Source organism: Panthera pardus, unplaced genomic scaffold, assembly GCF_024362965.1.
Source record: "Panthera pardus isolate Hobbes unplaced genomic scaffold, ASM2436296v1 HiC_scaffold_6, whole genome shotgun sequence".
NCBI lineage: Eukaryota > Metazoa > Chordata > Mammalia > Carnivora > Felidae > Panthera > Panthera pardus.
Genome location: NW_026526991.1, coordinates 75,116,617 through 75,141,418, shown reverse-complemented (window position 1 = coordinate 75,141,418; position 24,802 = coordinate 75,116,617). Strand labels below are relative to the sequence as shown.

Genomic DNA, 24,802 nt, shown 5'->3' with positions numbered 1-24,802 from the left:
AAAGGGAGGGAGAGCTGCTGAGCCCCCGGACGGCAGAGCTCAGCTTGGCGGGGAACAAAGGCGCCAGCGCCATCTCCCCCGCCCATCCCCCAGCCAAAATCCCAAAGGGAACCAGTTCCTGCCAGGGAACTTGCTCGCTCCGCGCAAACACCCAACTCTGTGCTTCTGCGGAGCCAAACCTCCGGCAGCGGATCTGACTCCCTCCCGCTGCCACAGGGCTCCTCCTGAAGTGGATCACCTAAGGAGAAGCGAGCTAAGCCTGCCCCTCCAGCCCCCGTGCACCTTGCCCACCCACCCCAGCTAATACGCCAGATCCCCAGCAACACAAGCCTGGCAGTGTGCAAGTAGCCCAGACGGGACACGCCACCCCACAGTGAATCCCGCCCCTAGGAGAGGGGAAGAGAAGGCACACACCAGTCTGACTGTGGCCCCAGCAGTGGGCTGGGGGCAGACATCGGGTCGGACTGCGGCCCCGCCCACTAACTCCAGTTATACACCACAGCACAGGGGAAGTGCACTGCAGGTCCTCACCACGCCAGGGACTCTCCAAAATGACCAAACGGAAGAATTCCCCTCAGAAGAATCTCCAGGAAATAACAACAGCTAATGAACTGATCAAAAAGGATTTAAATAATATAACAGAAAGTGAATTTAGAATAATAGTCATAAAATTAATCGCTGGGCTTGAAAACAGTATACAGGACAGCAGAGAATCTCTTGCCACAAAGATCGAGGGACTAAGGAATAGTCACGAGGAGTTGAAAAACGCTTTAAACGAATTGCAAAACAAAACGGAATCCACGATGGCTCGGCTTGAAGAGGCAGAGGAGAGAATAGGTGAACTAGAAGATAAAGTTATGGAGAAAGAGGAAGCTGAAAGAAAGAGAGATAAAAAAATCCAGGAGTATGAGGGGAAAATTAGAGAACTAAGTGATACACTAAAAAAAAATAATATACGCATAATTGGTATCCCAGAGGAGGAAGAGAGAGGGAAGGGTGCTGAAGGGGTACTTGAACAAATTATAGCTGAGAACTTCCCTGAACTGGGGAAGGAAAAAGGCATTGAAATCCAAGAGGCACAGAGAACTCCCTTCAGACGTAACTTGAATCGATCTTCTGCACGACATATCATAGTGAAACTGGCAAAATACAAGGATAAAGAGAAAATTCTGAAAGCAGCAAGGGATAAACGTGTCCTCACATATAAAGGGAGACCTATAAGACTCGTGACTGATCTCTCCTTTGAAACTTGGCAGGCCAGAAAGGCTTGGCACGATATCTACAGTGTGCTAAACAGAAAAAATATGCAGCCGAGAATCCTTTATCCAGCAAGTCTGTCATTTAGAATAGAAGGAGAGATAAAGGTCTTCCCAAACAAACAAAAACTGAAGGAATTTGTCACCACGAAACCAGCCCTACAAGAGATCCTAAGGGGGATCCTGTGAGACAAAGTACCAGAGACATCACTACAAGCATAAAACATACAGACATCACAATGACTCTAAACCCATATCTTTCTATAATAACACTGAATGTAAATGGATTAAATGCGCCAACTAAAAGACATAGGGTATCAGAATGGATAAAAAAACAAGACCCATCTATTTGCTGTCTACAAGAGACTCATTTTAGATCTGAGGACACCTTTAGATTGAGAGTGAGGGGATGGAGAACTATTTATCATGCTCCTGGAAGCCAAAAGAAAGCTGGAGTAGCCATACTTATATCAGACAAACTAGACTTTCAATTAAAGGCTGTAACAAGAGATGAAGAAGGGCATTATATAATAATCACAGGGTCTATCCACCAGGAAGAGCTAACTATTATAAATGTCTATGCGCCAAATACCCGAGCCCCCAGATATATAAAACAATTACTCATAAACATAAGCAACCTTATTGATAAGAATGTGGTCATTGCAGGGGACTTTAACACCCCACTTACAGAAATGGATAGATCATCTAGACACACAGTCAATAAAGAAACAAGGGCCCTGAATGATACATTGGATCAGATGGACTTGACAGATATATTTAGAACTCTGCATCCCAAAGCAACAGAATATACTTTCTTCTCGAGTGCACATGGAACATTCTCCAAGATAGATCATATACTGGGTCACAAAACAGCCCTTCATAAGTTTACAAGAATTGAAATTATACCATGCATACTTTCAGACCACAATGCTATGAAGCTTGAAATCAACCACAGGAAAAAGTCTGGAAAACCTCCAAAAGCATGGAGGTTAAAGAACACCCTACTAACGAATGAGTGGGTCAACCAGGCAATTAGAGAAGAAATTAAAACATATATGGAAACAAACGAAAATGAAAATACAACAATCCAAACGCTTTGGGACGCAGCGAAGGCAGTCCTGAGAGGAAAATACATTGCAATCCAGGCCTATCTCAAGAAACAAGAAAAATCCCAAATACAAAATCTAACAGCACACCTAAAGGAAATAGAAGCAGAACAGCAAAGGCAGCCTAAACCCAGCAGAAGAAGAGAAATAATAAAGATCAGAGCAGAAATAAACAATATAGAATCTAAAAAAACTGTAGAGCAGATCAACGAAACCAAGAGTTGGTTTTTTGAAAAAATAAACAAAATTGACAAACCTCTAGCCAGGCTTCTCAAAAAGAAAAGGGAGATGACCCAAATAGATAAAATCATGAATGAAAATGGAATGATTACAACCAATCCCTCAGAGATACAAACAATTATCAGGGAATACTATGAAAAATTATATGCCAGCAAATTGGACAACCTGGAAGAAATGGACAAATTTCTAAACACCCACACTCTTCCAAAACTCGATCAGGAGGAAATAGAAAGCTTGAACAGACCCATAACCAGCGAAGAAATTGAATCGGTTATCAAAAATCTCCCAACAAATAAGAGTCCAGGACCAGATGGCTTCCCAGGGGAGTTCTACCAGACATTTAAAGCAGAGATAATACCTATCCTTCTCAAGCTATTCCAAGAAATAGAAAGGGAAGGAAAACTTCCAGACTCATTCTATGAAGCCAGTATAACTTTGATTCCTAAACCAGACAGAGACCCAGTAAAAAAAGAGAACTACAGGCCAATATCCCTGATGAATATGGATGCAAAAATTCTTAATAAGATACTAGCAAATCGAATTCAACAGCATATAAAAAGAATTATTCACCATGATCAAGTGGGATTCATTCCTGGGATGCAGGGCTGGTTCAACATTCGCAAATCGATCAACGTGATACATCACATTAACAAAAAAAAAGAGAAGAACCATATGATCCTGTCAATCGATGCAGAAAAGGCCTTTGACAAAATCCAGCACCCTTTCTTAATAAAAACCCTTGAGAAAGTCGGGATAGAAGGAACATACTTAAAGATCATAAAGGCCATTTATGAAAAGCCCACAGCTAACATCATCCTCAACGGGGAAAAACTGAGAGCTTTTTCCCTGAGATCAGGAACACGACAGGGATGCCCACTGTCACCGCTGCTGTTTAATATAGTGCTGGAAGTTCTAGCATCAGCAATCAGACAACAAAAGGAAATCAAAGGCATCAAAATTGGCAAAGATGAAGTCAAGCTTTCGCTTTTTGCAGATGACATGATATTATACATGGAAAATCCGATAGACTCCACCAAAAGTCTGCTAGAACTGATACATGAATTCAGCAAAGTTGCAGGATACAAAATCAATGTGCAGAAATCAGTTGCATTCTTATACACTAACAATGAAGCAACAGAAAGACAAATGAAGAAACTGATCCCATTCACAATTGCACCAAGAAGCATAAAATACCTAGGAATAAATCTAACCAAAGATGTAAAAGATCTGTATGCTGAAAACTATAGAAAGCTTATGCAGGTAATTGAAGAAGATATAAAGAAATGGAAAGACATTCCCTGCTCATGGATTGGAAGAATAAATATTGTCAAAATGTCAATACTACCCAAAGCTATCTACACATTCAATGCAATCCCAATCAAAATTGCACCAGCATTCTTCTCGAAACTAGAACAAGCAATCCTAAAATTCATATGGAACCACAAAAGGCCCCGAATAGCCAAAGTAATTTTGAAGAAGAAGACCAAAGCAGGAGGCATCACAATCCCAGACTTTAGCCTCTACTACAAAGCTGTCATCATCAAGACAGCATGGTATTGGCATAAAAACAGACACATAGACCAATGGAATAGAATAGAAACCCCAGAACTAGACCCACAAACGTATGGCCAACTCATCTTTGACAAAGCAGGAAAGAACATCCAATGGAAAAAAGACAGTCTCTTTAACAAATGGTGCTGGGAGAACTGGACAGCAACATGCAGAAGGTTGAAACTAGACCACTTTCTCACACCATTCACAAAAATAAACTCAAAATGGATAAAGGACCTGAATGTGAGACAGGAAACCATCAAAACCTTAGAGGAGAAAGCAGGAAAAGACCTCTCTGACCTCAGCCGTAGCAATCTCTTACTCGGCACATCCCCAAAGGCAAGGGAATTAAAAGCAAAAGTGAATTACTGGGACCTTATGAAGATAAAAAGCTTCTGCACAGCAAAGGAAACAACCAACAAAACTAAAAGGCAACCAACAGAATGGGAAAAGATATTTGCAAATGACACATCGGACAAAGGGCTAGTATCCAAAATCTATAAAGAGCTCATCAAACTCCACACCCGAAAAACAAATAACCCAGTGAAGAAATGGGCAGAAAACATGAATAGACACTTCTCTAAAGAAGACATCCGGATGGCCAACAGGCACATGAAAAGATGTTCAACGTCGCTCCTTATCAGGGAAATACAAATCAAAACCACACTCAGATACCACCTCACGCCAGTCAGAGTGGCCAAAATGAAGAAGTCAGGAGACTATAGATGCTGGAGAGGATGTGGAGAAACAGGAACCCTCTTGCACTGTTGGTGGGAATGCAAATTGGTGCAGCCGCTCTGGAAAGCAGTGTGGAGGTTCCTCAGAAAATTAAAAATAGACCTACCCTATGACCCAGCAATAGCACTGCTAGGAATTTATCCAAGGGATACAGGAGTACTGATGCATAGGGGCACCTGTACCCCAATGTTTATAGCGGCACTCTCAACAATAGCCAAATTATGGAAAGAGCCTAAATGTCCATCAACTGATGAATGGATAAAGAAATTGTGGTTTATATACACAATGGAATACTACGTGGCAATGAAAAAAATTAAATATGGCCTTTTGTAGCAACATGGATGGAACTGGAGAGTGTGATGCTAAGTGAAATAAGCCATACAGAGAAAGACAGATACCATATGGTTTCACTCTTATGTGGATCCTGAGAAACATAACAGAAACCCATGGGGGAGGGGAAGGAAAAAAAAAAAAAAAAAAGAGGTTAGAGTGGGAGAGAGCCAAAGCATTAGAGACTGTTAAAAACTGAGAACAGGGGCACCTGGGTGGCTCAGTCGGGTGAGCGGCTGACTTCGGCTCAGGTCATGATCTCTCGGTCAGTGAGTTCGAGCCCCGCGTCAGGCTCTGTGCTGACAGCTCAGAGCCTGGAGCCTGTTTCAGATTCTGTGTCTCCCTCTCTCTGACCCTCCCCCGTTCATGCTCTGTCTCTGTCTCAAAAATAAATAAAAACGTTAAAAAAAATTTAAAAAAAAAAAACAAAAAAAAAAACTGAGAACAAACTGAGGGTTGATGGGGGGGCAGGGAGGGCAGGGTGGGAGGGAGGGCAGGGTGGGTGATGGGTATTGAGGAGGGCACCTTTTGGGATGAGCACTGGGTGTTGTATGGAAACCAATTTGACAGTAAATTTCATATATTAAAAAATAAAAATAAATAAATAAAAAAAAAAAAAGGTGAGTTGATTAACTTCAGTTGTTCTGAACAGAATAACAGAAGTTTGTTTTGGGTTCTTGGAAGAAAAATATTGTATTAGAATATGGCCATAAAAGCAGCCCTAATATCAATATATGTTAAATTTAGAGGTTACAATATGTTTATAATACATATATTTCATTGGCTTGTTCATTTAGACTATTCTGTAATATATGCAAATGTATTAGCATGTGATCTAAAGTAGAGTTTTTCCACATATTAACTATCCTATTCTACACTTTTAGGAAAAATAACACTAAAGAACTATTTAGATAGCAATGACTTCAGATGGGCACTATGAATGTGTGAAGATCTAAATGTAAGGATAGTTTTCTATAAATCTAAACATTCCAATTGTGAATTCATTTTAAACATAAACGGAAAATGGCACATTAGAAAATTCTTCTCGTTTGTATGTTTATTTTGTTCTATGTACAAAATCACCAATTGTGGCCAAAAATATGTTTATAAGCTTTTATCTCTATTGTGGTGTATAATCATAGAATAGTGCTAGTAAACCAAACAACTGAAGTGCCATAATCTATGAATATTCATGTACTTTCATACATTTTTATGTACATATCAATCTGGAAATTTAAAAAATTTTGTTTCTGGAAAAGGTTGCCAATAATTCTGCAACACCCCTTAGCAAAGTATACACAATTGAAATGAATATATGCCACTTGTATTATAACTATATGTATTTAATCAACCTAAAAATCTAAAACTGCAAATTTTGACAGCCTTACATACATGATATAATAAATACTAATCATAGGAGAAATTGTGATACCAAAAAAATACCTAGCTGTTTTTAAGGACCTTTTATTTCCTAGTCAAAAGATTGTTACTGAGTACTTCCTTTAACTGAACCTCAATGCCAAACAATTACACTTAATCTGTTTAAATATACACATAGACGTTGCTACAAAAGGCCATATTTCATTCTTTCTCATTGCCAAGTAGTATTCCATTGTGTATATAAACCACAATTTCTTTATCCATTCATCAGTTGATGGACATTTAGGCTCTTTCCATAATTTGGCTATTGTTGAGAGTGCTGCTATAAACATTGGGGTGCAAGTGCCCTATGCATCAGCACTCCTGTATCCCTTGGGTAAATTCCTAGCAGTGCTATTGCTGGGTCATAGGATAGGTCTATTTTTAATTTTTTGAGGAACCTCCATACTGTTTTCCAGAGCAGCTGCACCAGTTTGCATTCCCACCAACAGTGCAAGAGGGTTCCTGTTTCTCCACATCCTCGCCAGCATCTATAGTCTCACGATTTGTTCATTTTGGCCACTCTGACTGGCGTGAGGTGATATCTGAGTGTGGTTTTGATTTGTATTTCCCTGATGAGGAGCGACGTTGAGCATCTTTTCATGTGCCTGTTGGCCATCTGGGTGTCTTCTTTAGAGAATTCATGTTTTCTGCCCATTCTTCACTGGATTATCTGTTTTTCGGGTGTGGAGTTTGGTGAGTTCTTTATAGATTTTGGATACTAGCCCTTTATCCAATATGTCATTTGCAAATATCTTTTCCCATTCTGATGGTTGTTTCCTTTGCAGTGCAGACGTTTTTATCTTCATGAGGTCCCAATAGTTCATTTTTCCTTTTAATTCCCTTGCCTTTGGAGATGTCTCAAGTAAGAAATTGCTGTGGCTGAGGTCAGAGTGGTTTTTTTCCTGCTTTCTCCTCTAGGGTTTTGATGGTTTCTTGTCTCACATTCAGGTCCTTTATCCATTTTGAGTTTATTTTTGTGAATGGTGTAAGAAAGTGGTATGGCCTTTTGTAGTAACATGGATGGAACTGGAGAGCATTATGCTAAGTGAAATAAGTCATACAGAGAAAGACAGATACCATATGTTTTCACTCTTATGTGGATCCTGAGAAACTTAACAGAAGACCATGGGGTAGGGAAAGGAAAAGAAAAGTTAGAGAGGGAGAGAGCCAAACCATAAGAGACTCTTAAAAACTGAGAATAATCTGAGGGTTGATGGGGGGTGGGAGGGAGGACAGGGTAGGTGATGAGTATTGAGGAGGGCACCTGTTGTGATGAGCACTGAGTGTTGTATGGAAACCAATTTGACAATAAATTTCATATTAAAAAAATAAACATATATATAGAACAGATTAGAAAAATCCAAAAGAATGGTTTATTCTCAGATATTCTTTAATGGTGTCAAATTCAGTGCAATACCAAAAATGCAAATTTATACGAGGTTAGCTTAATATTAAAATGTTGCTGATTTTTAGTAACAACTGTGAATGTAAACTGTACTATCTGGTTTAAACTACAATGCAAAAATTATTCCAAATATTATGAAATGTACACACAAAGGAAAGTTCTGTCTTCTATTTCTAATGAAGTGGTTGAGACAATTATTTAGATAATTCAAACGTAATTACCTGTATATTTTAAGTAAAGCTATTTTAAGGCTTTATTTTCCCTTTTCAACTTGTAAGTACAGACATCAGTTAGAAATTATGAGTACCAGCATTATGTACCCAAACAGGTTGGAACTAAGAATCTCATAGTTGAACATTAGAGCTTAAATATCAAAATCAGAGCAGAAATCCTTGATGGGGTGCAGCCAATCAACCTTTAGGACATAAAATCATTTAGGAAACTGAGCTTCTATCCATACCAGAGAGACATATGTCAATCATTTGGTCAAAATTTTTTTACAAAATAAATAAATAACACCAAGCACTGAAACATATACAAATATTTACCAAACCTAAATTGTTATTGGTAGTGGCAGTGTTCTATGTGTCTTAATTTTTCTCCGGATCAGCAACTATAAAATTTTCCTTCCCAAACAGGATTGAAATGCAACATGAATACATGCCTACAATGTATTTTTGTCTTTTTTTAATTCTCTCAGGTTATGTCTACAATAGTCAACATCAAACGCTAAAGCTAAGAACTCATGTTTCAAAGAAAAGATTCTGGAATTCTGAATACCATGTTCCATTTCTCCTACACTAAGAAGCGAAAGATGATGGGAGATAAAAGCAGTGCTTAGAAAGATAGAGGAATAAGCAGTAGTTTGATTTGCAGCCAATGACTAGTTACTAGTCATGTAAAATGGAAAAACCATTTCCACATTTTCCTTCGTTTTCATGTCTGGAAAAAGAACAATAATAATATTTTTTATTGAGAATTTTTTGAGAATTGAGAGGAAATGTGTAAAATTCCTTGGCATACCAAATTAAATTTAAAACTTGTATGGTGCATGATCTTAAAATGGGATTCCCAAGCTATCTGTAGAACAATTTATATAACAAAAGGACTGTACACACCACAGTCTCTCTTATTCATTTTCTCTCTTTCTGACTAGACAATTTCGATGAAATATTAAAATTGTCACAAAGTAAAGGTATTTGGCAGATGCACATCTATAGTGACCTTGTCACCTGCTAAATTTTAATAAACTTTTTCCAGGACTCAGTTGTCACTAAGCTTAGTTTTATGTGTATTTGGAATACTAGTAGGTGAGTGACAAACGCTGTACAACTATACAACACATGTGCATAACACAAAATCTCAAATCATCTTGGTATTTAGAATCATGGAGAAAATAATGGGTGACCAATGCATATCAGTAAATCCTATTGCATAAATGATCAGCATCATTACTATCAGAATCTTTTCATCACTCACAACTAGAAGTTTCATTTAATTGGAAGACTTTTATGACCAGCTCTGTAGAATTTTCCCTCAAAACTCTCAGTAGGTAATTACATGTACTTCCACTGTGTAAAAGAGATCTTTGAGGTAGATGTTTCTCCAGTTTATACCTTTGATTTATATTCCAGCATCTCTCCCATCCCCTAGTCTCATATTTCTAACAGCCTGATATACATTCTCCCCTGTGATATATAACTTTAAAAAAGAATTGGGGATGAAAAAAAAAAAAGAAATAGAATGAAAAAAGCAATCTTGGGGGGAGAGCAAGCAAAGCCAGGTCTTCAAAATATATGTATCTGTTAGGAAGAGAGAGCTGGGTATGGTCGAAGAGAGCACAACAGAATTAGGTTGAGGTGATCTGAATGTTTTTGCTCCTCTGGCATGAGGCCATCATGAGTTCTAATACTGTTTGAATGAGACCATTCTCTAGGTTTACATTTGGGAGTCTCTCATCAAAACTAAGCAAAAGCTTCATCAAAAAAAAAGCTTATGCACAGTTAAGGAAACAGTCAACAAAACTAAAAGGCAACCTGTGGAATGGAAGAAGATATTTGCAAATGACATATCTGATAAAGGGTTAGAATCCAAAATATATATAGAATTTATAAAACAACACCCCAAAAACAAAAAATCCAATTTAAAAATGGGCAGAAGACATGAATACATATTTCTCCAAAGAAGGCACCCAGATGGCCAACATCACTCATCATCAGGGAAATACAAATCAAAACTACAATGAGACATCGCCCCACACCTATCAGAATGGCTGAAATCAACAACACAAGAAATGACAGGTGTTGGTGAGGATGTGGAGAAAGGGGTACCCTCTTGCACTGTTGGTGGGAATGCAAACTGGTGCAGCCACTCTGGAAAATAGTATGGGGTTTTCTCAAGAAGTTAAAAACAGAACTATCCTACAATCTAGCAATTGTACTACTAAGTATTTACCCAAAGAATACAAAAATACTAATTCAAAGGGATACATACACCCCGATGTTTATAGCAGCATTATCTACAATAGCCAAATTATAGAATCAGCCCAAGTGTCCATCAACTGATGAATGGATAAAGTGGATGTGGTATATAAACACAATGGAATATCACTCAGCCATAGAAAAGAATGAAATCTTGGCCATAGATCGAGCTAGAGAGTTATTATTATGCTAGGCAAAATAAGTCAGTCAGAGAAACACAAATACATATGATTTCACTCATGTGGAATTTCAGAAACAAAACAAATGAGCAAAGGAGAAAAAGGAGAGAGAGAGAGGCCAACCAAGAAACAGATATTTAATTATAGAGAACTGATGGTTACCAGAATGGAGGTGGGTGGGAGGATGGTTAAATAGGTGATGGGGATTAAGAAGGGCACTTGTGATGAACACTAAGTATTATACGAAAGTCTTGAATTGCTGTCTTGTATACTTGAAATTAATATTACGCTGTATATCAATGAACTGGAATTTGAATAAAAACTTTAAGAAAAAAGCTAATAAAAAAGTTTAAATTCACCCAGTCCAAAATCAGGTTCATCGTAGCTACCTCAATTTCCACAAACTGACAAGTTAGCAACCCCCTATTTCCATTAGTGATGTGCATATTTCATTCTCAACTACATTCAGAATATGAGATCTGTGTTTTACTTCAGTCTTCAACTGTAACCATCCAGCAGCTACAAACTTATATACTCCATTTCCTTAACACTGGCTCTAGTATCTAGCTTCATTTTGTATAAAGAACTGAAAAGCTCACAAACCATGCAATCTGAAGCAAAAAACTTAACCTCAATTCATTTATCAGCAAAACTAGGAAGATAATAAATAATACCTACTGGATTCTTATAAGGATCAAATGAGAAAGTGGTGAAAAACACTTTTGTAAACTGCAAAGCTCTATGCATATTCAAAATGTAATTTAGTTGTTTTTCACAGCAAGGGTTTTATGATTTTTTATTGCCTTTACTGCCAACCTAATATAAGTTTCATTACTATCCCCAAAACCTCCTTAACCTCTAAACTAGTTTTTATACTTCTGTGTTTCCCTGATTCCAAATCATTCTGCAAATATTTTCCCATATCTCTCATAGTGCTAGAATGTCCTTGGTTCATTATTCAGTAACAAAATCTCTTAATGACTCCAAAGTTCCAATGGAATTCAGAAAATACTCTCCAGTCTATCAGAAGCCTTCCATCATATGGTCCTGACCTACCTTTGTATATGTATCTGTATTTCCCATTAATTCCCTCTAATACATTGTAACATACTCACAATCACAGGCCCAAAACAAAATCCTTTACTTAATGGGTTCACAAAATCCCTTCTTTTAAAATCCCTACTCTCCTTTCAGATAAATCACCTATCATACTTTGTCATGAGCACATCTTGGCACTTCTGCTCAGATATGAACTTGTCTTTCTCTAAAATTTAACAACACATTATACCTTTCTCAAGGAACACGCCCTGCCTGGTATTTTGCTCCTAGAATGGTACTGTACATTCTACAAGACCATATGGGCTGTGTGTGAATCATTTTTTAATTAGCCTGTAGTAACTAGGATAGCAATCTGCACTTCATAGATGCTCAAGAAAGCATTCGTCCTATTTAATTGTGTTGATATTCAGTTCCTAATCTCAGGGGAAAAAATAATGATTTCATAAGTAAGGTTTTTGTAGTTTTAGTTTTAGTTTTTAGTTTTCCCATTTCTAACAGATTGAGTGAGTTTCTAAAAATGGTTCTCAACTCAAATCTGAGTTAGGCTGACCTGGGGAGTTTTTTCAAACAATTCATGTTTAGACTGTATCCTAAGCCTACTGAACCAGTATCTGTATCTGGAGAGGTATTATGTTAAGGAAAAGTGCTTCAAGTTACATCTCCAGCTGCTGCAAATGGTCCACAATGTTTCTGGCAATAAATGAAAAAACACATTTTACTCTTGATTACAGGAAAACTTCAAGGTTTTCTATCTTATAGAATGGAGATGACACTTGAGATCATTATAGAGATGTGCAAGATATTCTTCAATATAAGCAAAAAGAAAACCTGTTTGAAAATGAATGAAAAATCTTTTGGGATACACATGATAAAAATACCTGAAGTCACAAATATGTTAATTTTAAAACTTTTTTAACTTTTTATTTATTTTTGAGAGAGAGAAACAGAATGTGAGCAGGGGAGGGGCAGAGAGAGAGGGAGACACAGAATCTGAAGCAGGCTCCATGCTCCGAGCTGTCAGCACAGAGCCTGATGCAGGGCTTGAACCCACGAACGCTGAGATCATGACCTGAGCTGAAGTCAGACACTTAACCAACTGAGCCACCCAAGCGCCCCACAAATATGTTAACTTCGTAGTGAAAAACAATTACCATGAATGGGAAGAAGAGGTAGGGCTTTGTGTTCTTCTTTTGGAAAATTCAACACATTTTTCATGCATGTTATAATATAAATAGGCTGTATTTTTGCAGACTACAATTACAAATTGCAAAATAGTCTGAAGGATGGCATGAGATGATAATAAAAAGGCCAAAAAGAAACAATGTTGTGTTGCTTCAGAGCTGAATGACTGAATATCTTGCCTATACAAGTGTCCATCAATTGAAATGGTATTTAAAACTCTGCTTCCTTTCATTAGGAGACTGTTCTTTGGCTAAAAGCATCTATATGAGAAATTATTCCTGAATGTTTTAAAATATAATAGAAACAGAAAGGTTTTAATTTTAAGGACAAAAACTAAGAACCCATGGAGATGCTAACAGGAACCTGAATCACAACCTTCTGAGGTAAAGCAGGTGGTACCTTAATTTTCATGGAGAATAAAGTGCAGTTAAAGGTTTCTTTTTTGTTATTGCTCGATATTAAAATAGGATCTAGAATTCTACATTTGGAAAATACTGATTGAATTTGCATATGATTTAGATGTTTTTGTCTCTTCAACTAATAAGAGTGCAATACATATTAATTTAATGAATGAAAAAATTAAGATAAATCACATGTAATATAAACAAATCTCACAAACTTAATGTTGAGGGAAGCCAGACACCAAAGAGTACCTACTACTTAATTCCATTTGTTTAATTCAGAAACAGGCAACACTGAAGTATGTTAACAGAAGTCAGGAAGGTGGTTAACTAGAAGGAGGGGAAATAATGAATGGAAGAGGGAAGAGGAAGGCTTCTGCAGTGCTGGTAAAGCTGTTTCTTTCTTTTTTTTTAATTTTTTTTTAACATTCATTACTTTTTTAGAGACAGAGTGTGAGTGAGGGAGGGAGACACAGAATCTAAAGCAGGCTCTGAGCTGTCAACACAGAGCCCGATGTGGGGTTCGAACTCAAGGACGGCGAGATCATGACCTGAGCGGAAGTCACTTAACCGACTGAGCCACCCAGGAGCCCCAGTGGTAAAGCTGTTTCTTGATGTGGGTGCTGAATATACTGTATTGAATGCTGTATTCAAATTTGTGAAAATTCATTGAGCTGTATATTTATGATGTGTGCACTTTTCTATACTACATTAACGTTGAATTAAAGTTTATTTTACACCTCCTGCTCTGTGCTGACAGATCAGAGCCTGGAGCCTGCGTTGGATTCTGTGTCTTCCTCTCTCTCTCTGCCTCTCCCTTGCTCACACTCTGTCTCTCTCTGTCTCTCAAAAAATAAATAAATAAAATGTTAAAAAGTTTATTTTAAAAAAGGACCCTTTAGCTCCATCTCTTATTATGTTTGGAAAGACCTTCCAAATTGAGAGATTATTTTGTAGTCTTCTATTTTCTTTTCTTTGTGTTTTATTCTTTTCATTTATGTGGCTATTTTTTGGTCAATGGTATGAGTTTTAATTAATTCTTAATTAAACTTAAATCTTACTTAAATCTTATACATAAATTATTTCAAATCATGTAAAATGCTCAATTGGTTATTTTCCAATTTGTCATTCTTCCTATTCTCATTCTAAATTAAAACTTGACCGGCCTTGAAAACACAGGCTTCTTTCCCAGCAGGTCTGAACCTGACTTATTGTAGAATATTGGGTCCTGAGAGTTATAGATCTTACTACTAAATCATGTTGATAAGCCAAATTAAAAAGTAACATTTTCAGGTAATTTGAGTTCTTTTCCTGTGATGTAGGGGAGCGACATTTACCACTCCAAAATGTGTCTCTTTAAAGTTTTATCCATGTAAGTAATCTCTACACCCAACATGGGCTCAAATTTACAACCCCAAGATCAAGAGTCGTATGCTCCTCTAACTGAGCCAGCCAACCTCCCCCAAAATGTGCCTCTTTTGCATGTGGATTATTTTATGCTGATTATTTTTAAGAAACAGAAGGCTTGGAAGAACCTTTAACCTTCCACCTAATTGCCTAACAGAATTTAGATAGAGGACCAACTCCAGGAAGGGAACTATCACCATAGATTACTATACTATGAACTAGGTATAGTAAGCAGGGAGGTAAACCCCCTATAAAACTCCTATGGTGAACAGACCTATCAAAGTCTGTTTGTTAAAATTCCTCCTGTGTCCCAATTATTTCTGTAGGGCCCAGCAAACATTTCTTACCAAACACTTATTCTTTTTTTATCTTCCTGTGAATAAATCTTCTTTCCCTTTGAAGTCCCAGACCTCTATCCATTTCTCCTTAACTCTGAATGGGATATAAGCCTCAATTGCCTAGCTGCCTCTGGTCCTTATAGTCTTTATGGCACTCCCATATATAGGTAATTAAGTTTGATTTTCTCTTGTTAATCTGTCTTATGCCAATTTAAATCTTAGACCAGTTGAAAGATTCTTGAAGGATAAAGGAAAATTTTTCCTTCCCAACAATGTCAATGAGTTAATCCTAATTCAGCAATGGTGGCATTGAGATACAAAATCACTTGTTTTGAAAACACAGACTTGTAACCCACATCTTTTCTGACACACATTTATAAAACCTCAGCTCCACCCATTTTCCCTCTTTCCAGAGTTTGCCAGAATGTTCTGTGCTATTCTCAACAGTTCTCAACAGTTCTCTACAAATTCCCGTTATTCTTTTTCTAGAACTATATAAATCCTATGACTAAAAATTCTGTTTCTCCACTACTATGATTCAGGATTTCTTTTGTTCCAATTCCTTTTCTCTTTCCCTAAACTGCACTGTAAAAACTTTTTCTACTGTACTGTTGCTCTCTTTACTATTCTTTCAGTATCCATAGACTTAAAAACAAATTATTCCCATCACAATGTTGAATTATGATACTGTTGCCAAAATAAATACCAATTTTAGCCTTGTAACAAATATTTACACTCTTTTCATAAATATCCACATTTATTTCACCTTTTAACCTTGTGGAAACTAAAAAATTATAGAACTAACTGTAGGAAAATCATGAATTCACATTAATTACAATAATGGCATGATTTCATTACTTATTTCTTAGATATGCTGGACTTGGCAAATGACTGGAAATGGTAGCTGAGAGCAAGGGAGGAGTCAATATCATGTTTCAAGTCTGCAAACCTGGGATTATGATAATGTCTGGAGATAACACTGGAGAGTGAAATCCAGTAGAGTCCAAGTAAATGTAAAAATATAAAAACATTTGTCTACTTAACCACTGTTCAGAGTGAGTCTACTCTGAACCTCTTTGTCTACTCTTCACAATTCAATCTCTTATGAGCCTTTCCTACTACTCCAGTTTCCAAGGACCTTCCCTAGGGCTCCCCAGGTCACCCTATAATCCAACAATTAGAAAGTTGACCCTGACAAAGAAAAGGGTTTCCAGGGACCTATTTTAATTGCACAGCTGTCATCTATTTTGATGGTTGATAAACATTTTGAATATCACCCCTGGTAATCTCACAATAAAATAAAACCTATGAGAGGAAAGGCAGATTTAGCGGTGAAGTTGATGATTAATTCACATTGGACATAATTAAATAGACTCAGTTTCTTTGTTAAATACAAAAAAAAAAATCTAAGGTGTCTACAAATAGTTTTTAAAAAGTGAGAAAATGACAGCTGAATTAATTACTGCCTGAAGTTTCAACTAAAGAGATATAATTGCTAACATCATTCAAGATAATTTCATAATTTCAAGTAAAGGGCAGAAATGAGAAGATAAATAACCATAACTGATAGAGGATTGGGTGTTTATCCGAAAGACAACAGAGTTATTTCAAATACTCTCTTCTGTAACATTGAAATAACACAAGAAGCTACTCCATTAAAGACACTGTAACTTACATTGTGGGAAACAGTAAGACAAAATACAGTCCTTAACCTCAGGGAGTTTACAATTTAATATGACAGCTAAAGCAGAAACAAAATTTCAGCATAAATCATAATATGCTAGATATGCTAATTAGCATTCCTAAATGGTAAACACAATACACAAAAGAGAGGGATTAAATGAATTTAGATGTATAGGAAAAGCTTTCAGACAATTTGAGACTATTTAACTTGGGCTGAGGGGCATCTGGGTGGCTCAGTCAGTCAAGCATCTGACTTAGGCTCAGGTCATGATCTCAGCATTCATGGGTTCGAGCCCCACGTTGGGCTCTGTGCTGACAGCTCAGAGCCTGGAACCTGCTTCAGAGTCTTTGTCTCCCTCTCTCTCTGCCCCTCCCCTGCTCATGCTCTGTCTCTCCTTCAAAATTAAATGAACATTTAAAAAATTTTTTTTTTAAATTTAAATTGGACCAGAACAGAAAACCAACAGGCAAAAATTAACACAGAAATGGAAGGACATATAAAACACATTAAAGAAAATTAAAATATTCTTGTATAAAGATTAGAATTGTGTATTTTCACTAGCCTGACAAATTGTTTAGCACATAATAAATGCTCAATAACAATTTCTTTCAAAATTAGTTAATAGAATTTCTATTAGGACATAGAGACATACAAAAATGATTACCACCTTAGATATCATCATATACATAATTAAATCAGTCTTTAATGAGGGTAAGAATTATAGATTGGAGGGAAAAGGGGACAAAACCCCACAAACTATATGTGAGGAAAATCATTACCTAAATTCGTAGGAGGTGGAGGAACAAACGGTAAGGCAGTAAACAACACGTAGATTATGAAATTCCATTTATCTACATTTTTAAAAAGTCTCCAAGGAGTGGAGGTGGTGGAACAAGAAAAGGAAAGTGAATACACATTTAGGACATTCAGGGTTAACTGCAAGCAATCAGACAGCTATTGTTAGGGAAAGTTTAATTAGAGTAAGTGAGAAAATTTTAAGTAATGAAAAAACTACAAAAGGTTTGCATGTGCTTCTCCTAAATGAGTTATAAATGCCTTAGACAACTTACAAGTAAATTCTTGAGTGGGGCACTGGACCGAGAATGACTGTTATTTCACACCATGATGATGCATAATTGCAGAACTAAAACATCAAGTGTGTTTATCAACTATCTTCAAAGGGAACAGACTAGAAAATGATAGATAGCACTTACATGGTATTTCCCAGATAAATGAAGTTTGCACTTATTCTAAGTGTCACTATTTAAAACGACTACATTAGACACCATGCAGAGCGCTAATAAAACCTTTACTCTCCTTGTTCAGCACATTTCAAGAGTCAAATTTTATGACTGGCAGCTCACTAGTTCAGCCTTTTCATGAAGTCATCTTCGAGAGATAGCGATCTACTCGGTGGCCCATTTACAATCAGTCCCACATCAGAGCCACGAGGTTTTAACGCAGAGCTGTTCTGTGAACGCTCCCTGAATTTTAAAGAGCCACAAAGTCAGCTGAAGCTACTTCAAGCAATTGAAGCTTTTCAAAGATACTACCACTGATTGCTTTGTAACCCAGACAAGTCAGTTTCTCAGCACTTCAGCTTTTCAATTGTTAAAATGAGGTTTTAAATATTCTTCCTTCACATCACTTGACGAAATGGTGGGGATTATGGAGACGATTTTAGTAAAGTGGTTTTAACTTGTTGAAAATTGGTACATTTACACTGATTATTCATACTAAGGTCAAGCAATGTCTCTGCACTCAGACCACTGCCAAGGTGTTTAAATAGAAAAGGACAAGTGACTATATTTCTTCTGTTGCAAATTAGCTCAGGCTACCCATTTTAATGTCAACTGGTTACTTGCGCAACAGCATTGCCACATTTTTGTAGGCATCAGGGTGCACAAGATGTTTGTTACAGAATTAATCTCAAGTTGATGAATTACGTTAAACATACCATTAGATTTCTGACCCCAAATCACACCACTTCGTGAAGTTCCTAATCTGCGAATATAATTATCACCTCACTTATCTGAAGCACCCTAGCTAGTAAAACAAAACGTGATTGTAAGCAAGTAACACTGTCAAGCATTGTCCACTTAAATTCTTGACTGAAATATTCTCTCTGAACTGACAGATCAGGTTACTTTGTGGGTTACCTATGGTTAAATTCATACACAAAATAATATAGATATCTGGACAGTTTTCCCCCACTTTGTAAGGGGACACTCAAAACTATGACATACAGACAAATAAAACTGATTTAAAAATAAAACAAAGAGCTGATATAAAGTTACTTAAGATGTATATTATATGGGTTTAATTAAACTTTACATCGTGCTATCTGGTATGACAGTTGCCAACCAGATGTTGCAGTAGGGCACTTGGAATATAGTCAGTCTGAATGAGGTATGCTGCAAGCATCAATAACATACCGGATTTCAAAGACTTAGTATAAAAAATGTAAAATGTCTCATTACTAATTATATTGATATTGATTCTATATTAAAATAATATTTTGCATATATAGAATTAAATAAAATATATTATTACATCATTTTCATTGGTTTATTTTTAGTTTTCAATGTTGCTACTAGAAAATGTTAAATTACATATGTGATTTGCATTATATTTATACTGGACAATGCTGATATAGCTGTCAAAAACAGGTGAGAGGAATCCACTGAGTAAATAATCTTTTTTCTAAATAGAGGAAACAAAAGTTCTCAACCTAGATACAGAATTTAAAAATTGATACATGTACATGATTCATGACAAATACTAAAGACAACAGGAAACAGTTTCTGCTGATAATTACATTGTATCATGAAATATAATGAATGTCAAATCATGTTCACCCTGATTTCAGGAAAGAACATCTACATTGGGAAATTATGTCAGATAAGCAAAATGTGTGTAGAAAGTATAATAACCATGTTATCATAAGCATATGTAACCACAAGCTGGAATATCAACTTGTAGAACAATCTACACAGTGACTACTACACATTATAAAACTAGTATCTAGATTCTATGGCTTTTAGGCATTATTGTTATTAGAGACTAATGTGCCTTTTAAATTTCATAAATCATATTTATTTAGAAGAAAGACTTATCAAAAATTAATTATTTTAATTTTTCTTTTTATATGTCATTCTCAAACATCATTTTGCTAACACTGAAAAGCTAATTACTATACCCGGGTCATATAAAATTATGCACTGAAGTTTCTTAGATTAAAATATGGATCTATATTCTGGATTAAAGAAAGAGCATTTTGACCCGTTAAAAAATTATTAAACCAGTTATAAAATTATAATACACTCCTGCAATTATTCTGCTAATCATATAATTCATTTCCAAGGAATGTTCAAAGTTCCCCCTAACAATTCTTCCCCTGCCACCATCATCCCCTTTTGATTGTCAGACAGTCTTACTCCTGAGAGTTCTTTTGAACATGCTGTTAATGATGGTATATGGAGGTGGAATTTAAAATTAAATCAACATGGGATCCACCACCACCAATAGGTGAAGATCCAATGACAAGATGAGTTCATCAAATTTCAGCACCTAAATGTTTTCTTTCCATCTAAATTCATGTCTCAAAAGTAAATCATTGTATATCAAAAAAAAACCACCCTAATCTAATGACCCAAATGCTTCACTTCCTTTAACTACATTCTATAATCCCCCCATCTTTCTATTTCTACTCTCCCTCATGCGCTTGTTCTCACTCAAGCTCTTATTCTCATAATCTGAGAGAGCTCATTTATCAATTGGATAGCTATCAAGATTCTTTCAAAATCTGAAATACTCATTTACCTCTCCTAATTTCCTGTTACATAAGACTTGCTACCTAGGAATGCTTCATCCACCTCTCTGAGTAATATAAAATGTTAGGTAATGGCATACTTACGTTAAAACGTTTCTTAAATAGTACTTGCATTCTTCTTCATTACAACATTATCAATTGCCAAAGAATCATAGAGTAAGACCAATGTCCAGGTTGAAGGCTTTTATTTATATAACATGATTTATAATTATAATGTTAGAGAAATATAGTGTATTATTTATGAGTGAACTGTTGGACGAAGAACACTGCCAGGGTTCAAGTCCTGGCTCCACCATTTGTTACTTGTGTGACCTAGGCACATTACTTCTTTGCCTTGATTTTTTTATCTGTAAAATAGTATTAATACACTACCTATCTCCTACTGTGAAAATTAAATAAGGAATAACATGAAAAATGCTGAAAGAATACCTGGCATATTAAAAATATTCAATAAATCATATGCTCAAAACTCCAATATCAAAAAAGAAAGAAAAATGATAATTAAATTCCAAGGTAATTCTGATCTCCAAAACTATTCAAAATTTTTGTGGCTCAGAAGTAGACTGGAAGACAGAAGGAGAGTCATAAAATCTCACTTTTCAAAGCAGGACAATAAAACATCTACAATGTCTGCAAATTTTAGATTAAAGGTCATAGATGCAAATGAAATCTGAATTTATACACTTCATTTCAAAGTGTTCAAATTAAAATTTCCCTAATTTCCTAATAGAGAAAGGCCACCATTGTTGCATTCTCAATTAAAATTTAAAACAGGGTATGATATAAAGCATAAAGTCCTGCTTTACTCAGATTGGCATTATTTCTTCTATTTATTCTGAGGTGCAAAACTCATTTTCTCAGTGAATAAAGTTTAATGAAGCAATGGAGCGAGCATATGTCTCTATGAGAAAACATAATGTTTTCTACTGAGATTTCTCCAGAATTCATGTAGAAATTGATTATCTTTCAGAGTAACTTTAGGGTTGCCTGGGTGGCTCAGTCAGTTAAGCATCCAACTCTGGACTTTGGCTCAGGTCATGATCTTGCAGTTTGTGAGTTTGAGCCCCCCCCCCCCCATTCGAGCCCCCCCCCCCCCCCATTGGGCTCTACGCTGACAGTACAGAGCCTTCTTGGGATTCTCTCTCTCTCCTTCTCTCTCTGCCCCTCCCTCACTTGTGCTCTCTCTCTTTCAAAAATAAATAAATAAACTTAAAAAAAGAGTAACTTCAAATGGTGTTAGGATGCTTTAGCACAGTCATGCTTGAGATACCACTTGAAGAATGAAACCAATTATTTGGTGAGAGCTGAAGTGTGGGATAGTATCTTCACCTCTCTCTCCATCCCCCCTTATCAGTCCACAAAAAGGAGAAAATACTAGTTGGGCCAAATTCATGTCACCAATTGGACCATGTATGCAAATGAATGGATGGGGGTGGGGGAGAGGGGAAAATGGGTGATGGGCAATGAGGAGGGCACTTGTCAGGATGAGCACTGGGTGTTGTATGGAAGCCAATTCGATAATAAATTATATCAAAAAAAAAAAAAAAAGGAATGACCTAGGGCAAAGTGAGATGTGAGCATTTCTGGGTCCCTTGGCTTAACATCATTTAAAACCACATCAGTACTGGGGCGCCTGGGTGGCTGGGTCAGTTAAGCATCTGACTTTGGCTCAGAACATGATCTGAGTTTGTGGGTTCGAGCCCCACGTCAGGCTCTGTGCTGACAGCTCAGAGCCTGGAGCCTGCTTCAAATTCTGTGTCTCCCTCTCTCTCTGCCCCTCCCTCACTCTCATGCTCTGTCTCTCAAAAATGAATAAATGTTAAAAAAAATAGTTTTTAAAAACACCTCAGTATCAATCCTACTTAAAACAGTAGAAACAGTGGAAAAATAAAGAAGAAAGAGAAAAAAGTAGTGTGTAACTTCTTTGTTAGTATTTAACATGTACTGTGATATGCAGAGGAAAACCATGATTTTGGAGCTCTGAACATTGGCAATCACCAGACATAATTCTAGAGTTTTGTTTTGTTTTGTTTGTGAGGTATGTGCCTTTTTTAGGGGGTTAGGGGTACTCAAGTGTTCCCATGGATGACAGGGCATAAAAAGTTATAGGAATCTTCAGGGAAATTATGAGGCACAGACATTTGAGAATCACTACTATGCAGCTATATAAGACATCTGTAAGTTTTCCAATGAAAAATCAAGTCCCAGTTGAAAATCTGCAATGTTACTAAAAATGAGGAAGACCTGTATTTTATTCTCCAAATTGAAAAATTACACTAATGCTTAAAATCCCATGTAAGCACCTCAGTAACATTTGGCAACATCACACAATCTGCAATCTGAAGATTAAAATTAAAACATATGGTCATATTGATATATTTTTAAAGAAAACAAATTTCAAGAGCAAGAATAAAAGAAGAGATTGTCTTACCTCCCATCTCGATCCCAGTCATACACCTCTACTTTGATTGTTCTGTCCATGAGGAAAACATACACATAAAGTTACTTAGTAAGATTAAAATAACAAGATTGAGCATTAAAAAATAAGTTGCAGATTTTCTTAGATGAAATAATGTAGGTTCCATGAAATAGTTTGAAGTTGATTTTGTTGATTTTATTACTATATTTTGATTTATATCTTAAAATGGGCTTTTCAAATCTTATTGATTCTTCAAAGGCATAGGGAAAGTATATGGGAGGAGCATGCGGAATTTGACATAGCTCCTCAATGAGAAGGTCTGCAACTACTTTCCTACTCTTGAAAACCATTGTGTTAGAGCAGGATTTCTCGATTTTAGCATGAATCACAATCACATGGAAAGCTTCTCACACCTTGAATTGTTGGGCTTCATGCCCAGAGTTCAGTGGGCTTGAGTTGGGGCCTAAGAATTTGAATTTCTACCAAGTTAAACCAGGTGATGCTGATGCTGCTCATCAAGAACCACACTGCAAGAACCACTTTCTTACAAAATGAGTTCAGTTAGGTAAAGTTATGATCTTGTTAAATGAATAAAAATGACATTCAACTTCAATTTTCAAGGAAATTTAACGACATGCTGCTAATCAATAGTTCCTTCTACACTAGTTAATAGAATAAATTTGCATTTTTCTAATACTCAAGTAACAAGATAAATAAAATAGCAAAGATATTGGGTTTTTACTTTCTATTTATTTGCTTTTCCTTTGGGGGTAAGGGCTTTAATTATAAACCTCATAATCAACTTCTATTTGAAAAAGAAAAAAAAAACTTTAATGTCAAGAAATCTTAAGATATATTGTGGGAGGATCTTCAGGGTCACCTCACCCAGTTACTTGTAAAGCACCAGAATCTCCCTGTCCTCCATCTATATAACTTTTATGATTCAACATCCATGAGAACAGTGATGCCAAATAGCATTTTCCATAGGAGACTCTTAAATATGGAGAACAAACAGAGGGTTACTGGAGGGGCTGTGGGAGGGGGGATGGGCTAAATGGGTAAGGGGCATCAAGGAATCTACTCCTGAAATCATTGCTGCACCAAATGCTAACTAACTTGGATGTAAGTTAAATAATAATAATAATAGCATTTTCAAGAATGCCTCAGAGTTGATAATATACGTAGTCATAGTCTTCTACGTTTACTTATTCCACTCCAGAAAGATAATGCCAAATTAAAGCATTGAGGCAATGAAAATTCTACAGTGACTTTTGAATAATATGTCAAAACAAACTAAAATTTAATGTATTTTTAGCATTTTGCGTATTTCTGGCCTTGGAAAATCAATCAGTTGAACCAAACTTTAGTCAAATTATCCCTCTTCCCCAAATTATCATGAATAAAAAAAAAAAGCTATTCAAAAATTCTGAATAAATCGTCTGTTGGAAAATACACATTTACATAGGTAAAGAAGCACCCTAATTTTTTTAAATTTGGCTTAGATTATCAGATACATAATCTATAGTAAATATTCAAAACTCTCAGAAAAGTCGTCATTTATTTTACCTGTCATAATCACCATTACATAATGCTCTGACTGAGATCTTGAATGCTTGCCATACAGGATTTAGAGTGTTTTTGACAACTTCTGTTTTATGACAAATTGTAAAACTGTAAAAAAAAAAGTTTTCAGTTATTTTTATAATTCAGTTATTATATACAGCTTAAGCAGTAATTCTTCTTTTTCTTTCTTGTGTAGAACAAATGTTGTCA

At 36.3% G+C, this 24,802-nt stretch overlaps 1 protein-coding gene across 2 annotated transcripts in view; it reads right to left on the bottom strand.

The window, feature by feature from the left end:
• CPNE8 (copine 8) overlaps positions 1 to 24,802 on the bottom strand; it is a 232,092-nt gene that overhangs the window by 89,864 nt on the left and 117,426 nt on the right. For both annotated transcript variants that reach the window (XM_019452437.2, XM_019452438.2), the window contains exons 9-10: positions 24,596 to 24,700; positions 23,042 to 23,083 (exon numbers count right to left, since the gene is read on the bottom strand). In XM_019452437.2, coding sequence (XP_019307982.1) covers positions 23,042 to 23,083; positions 24,596 to 24,700 — 147 coding nt within the window. The remainder of the gene's footprint in view (positions 1 to 23,041; positions 23,084 to 24,595; positions 24,701 to 24,802) is intronic.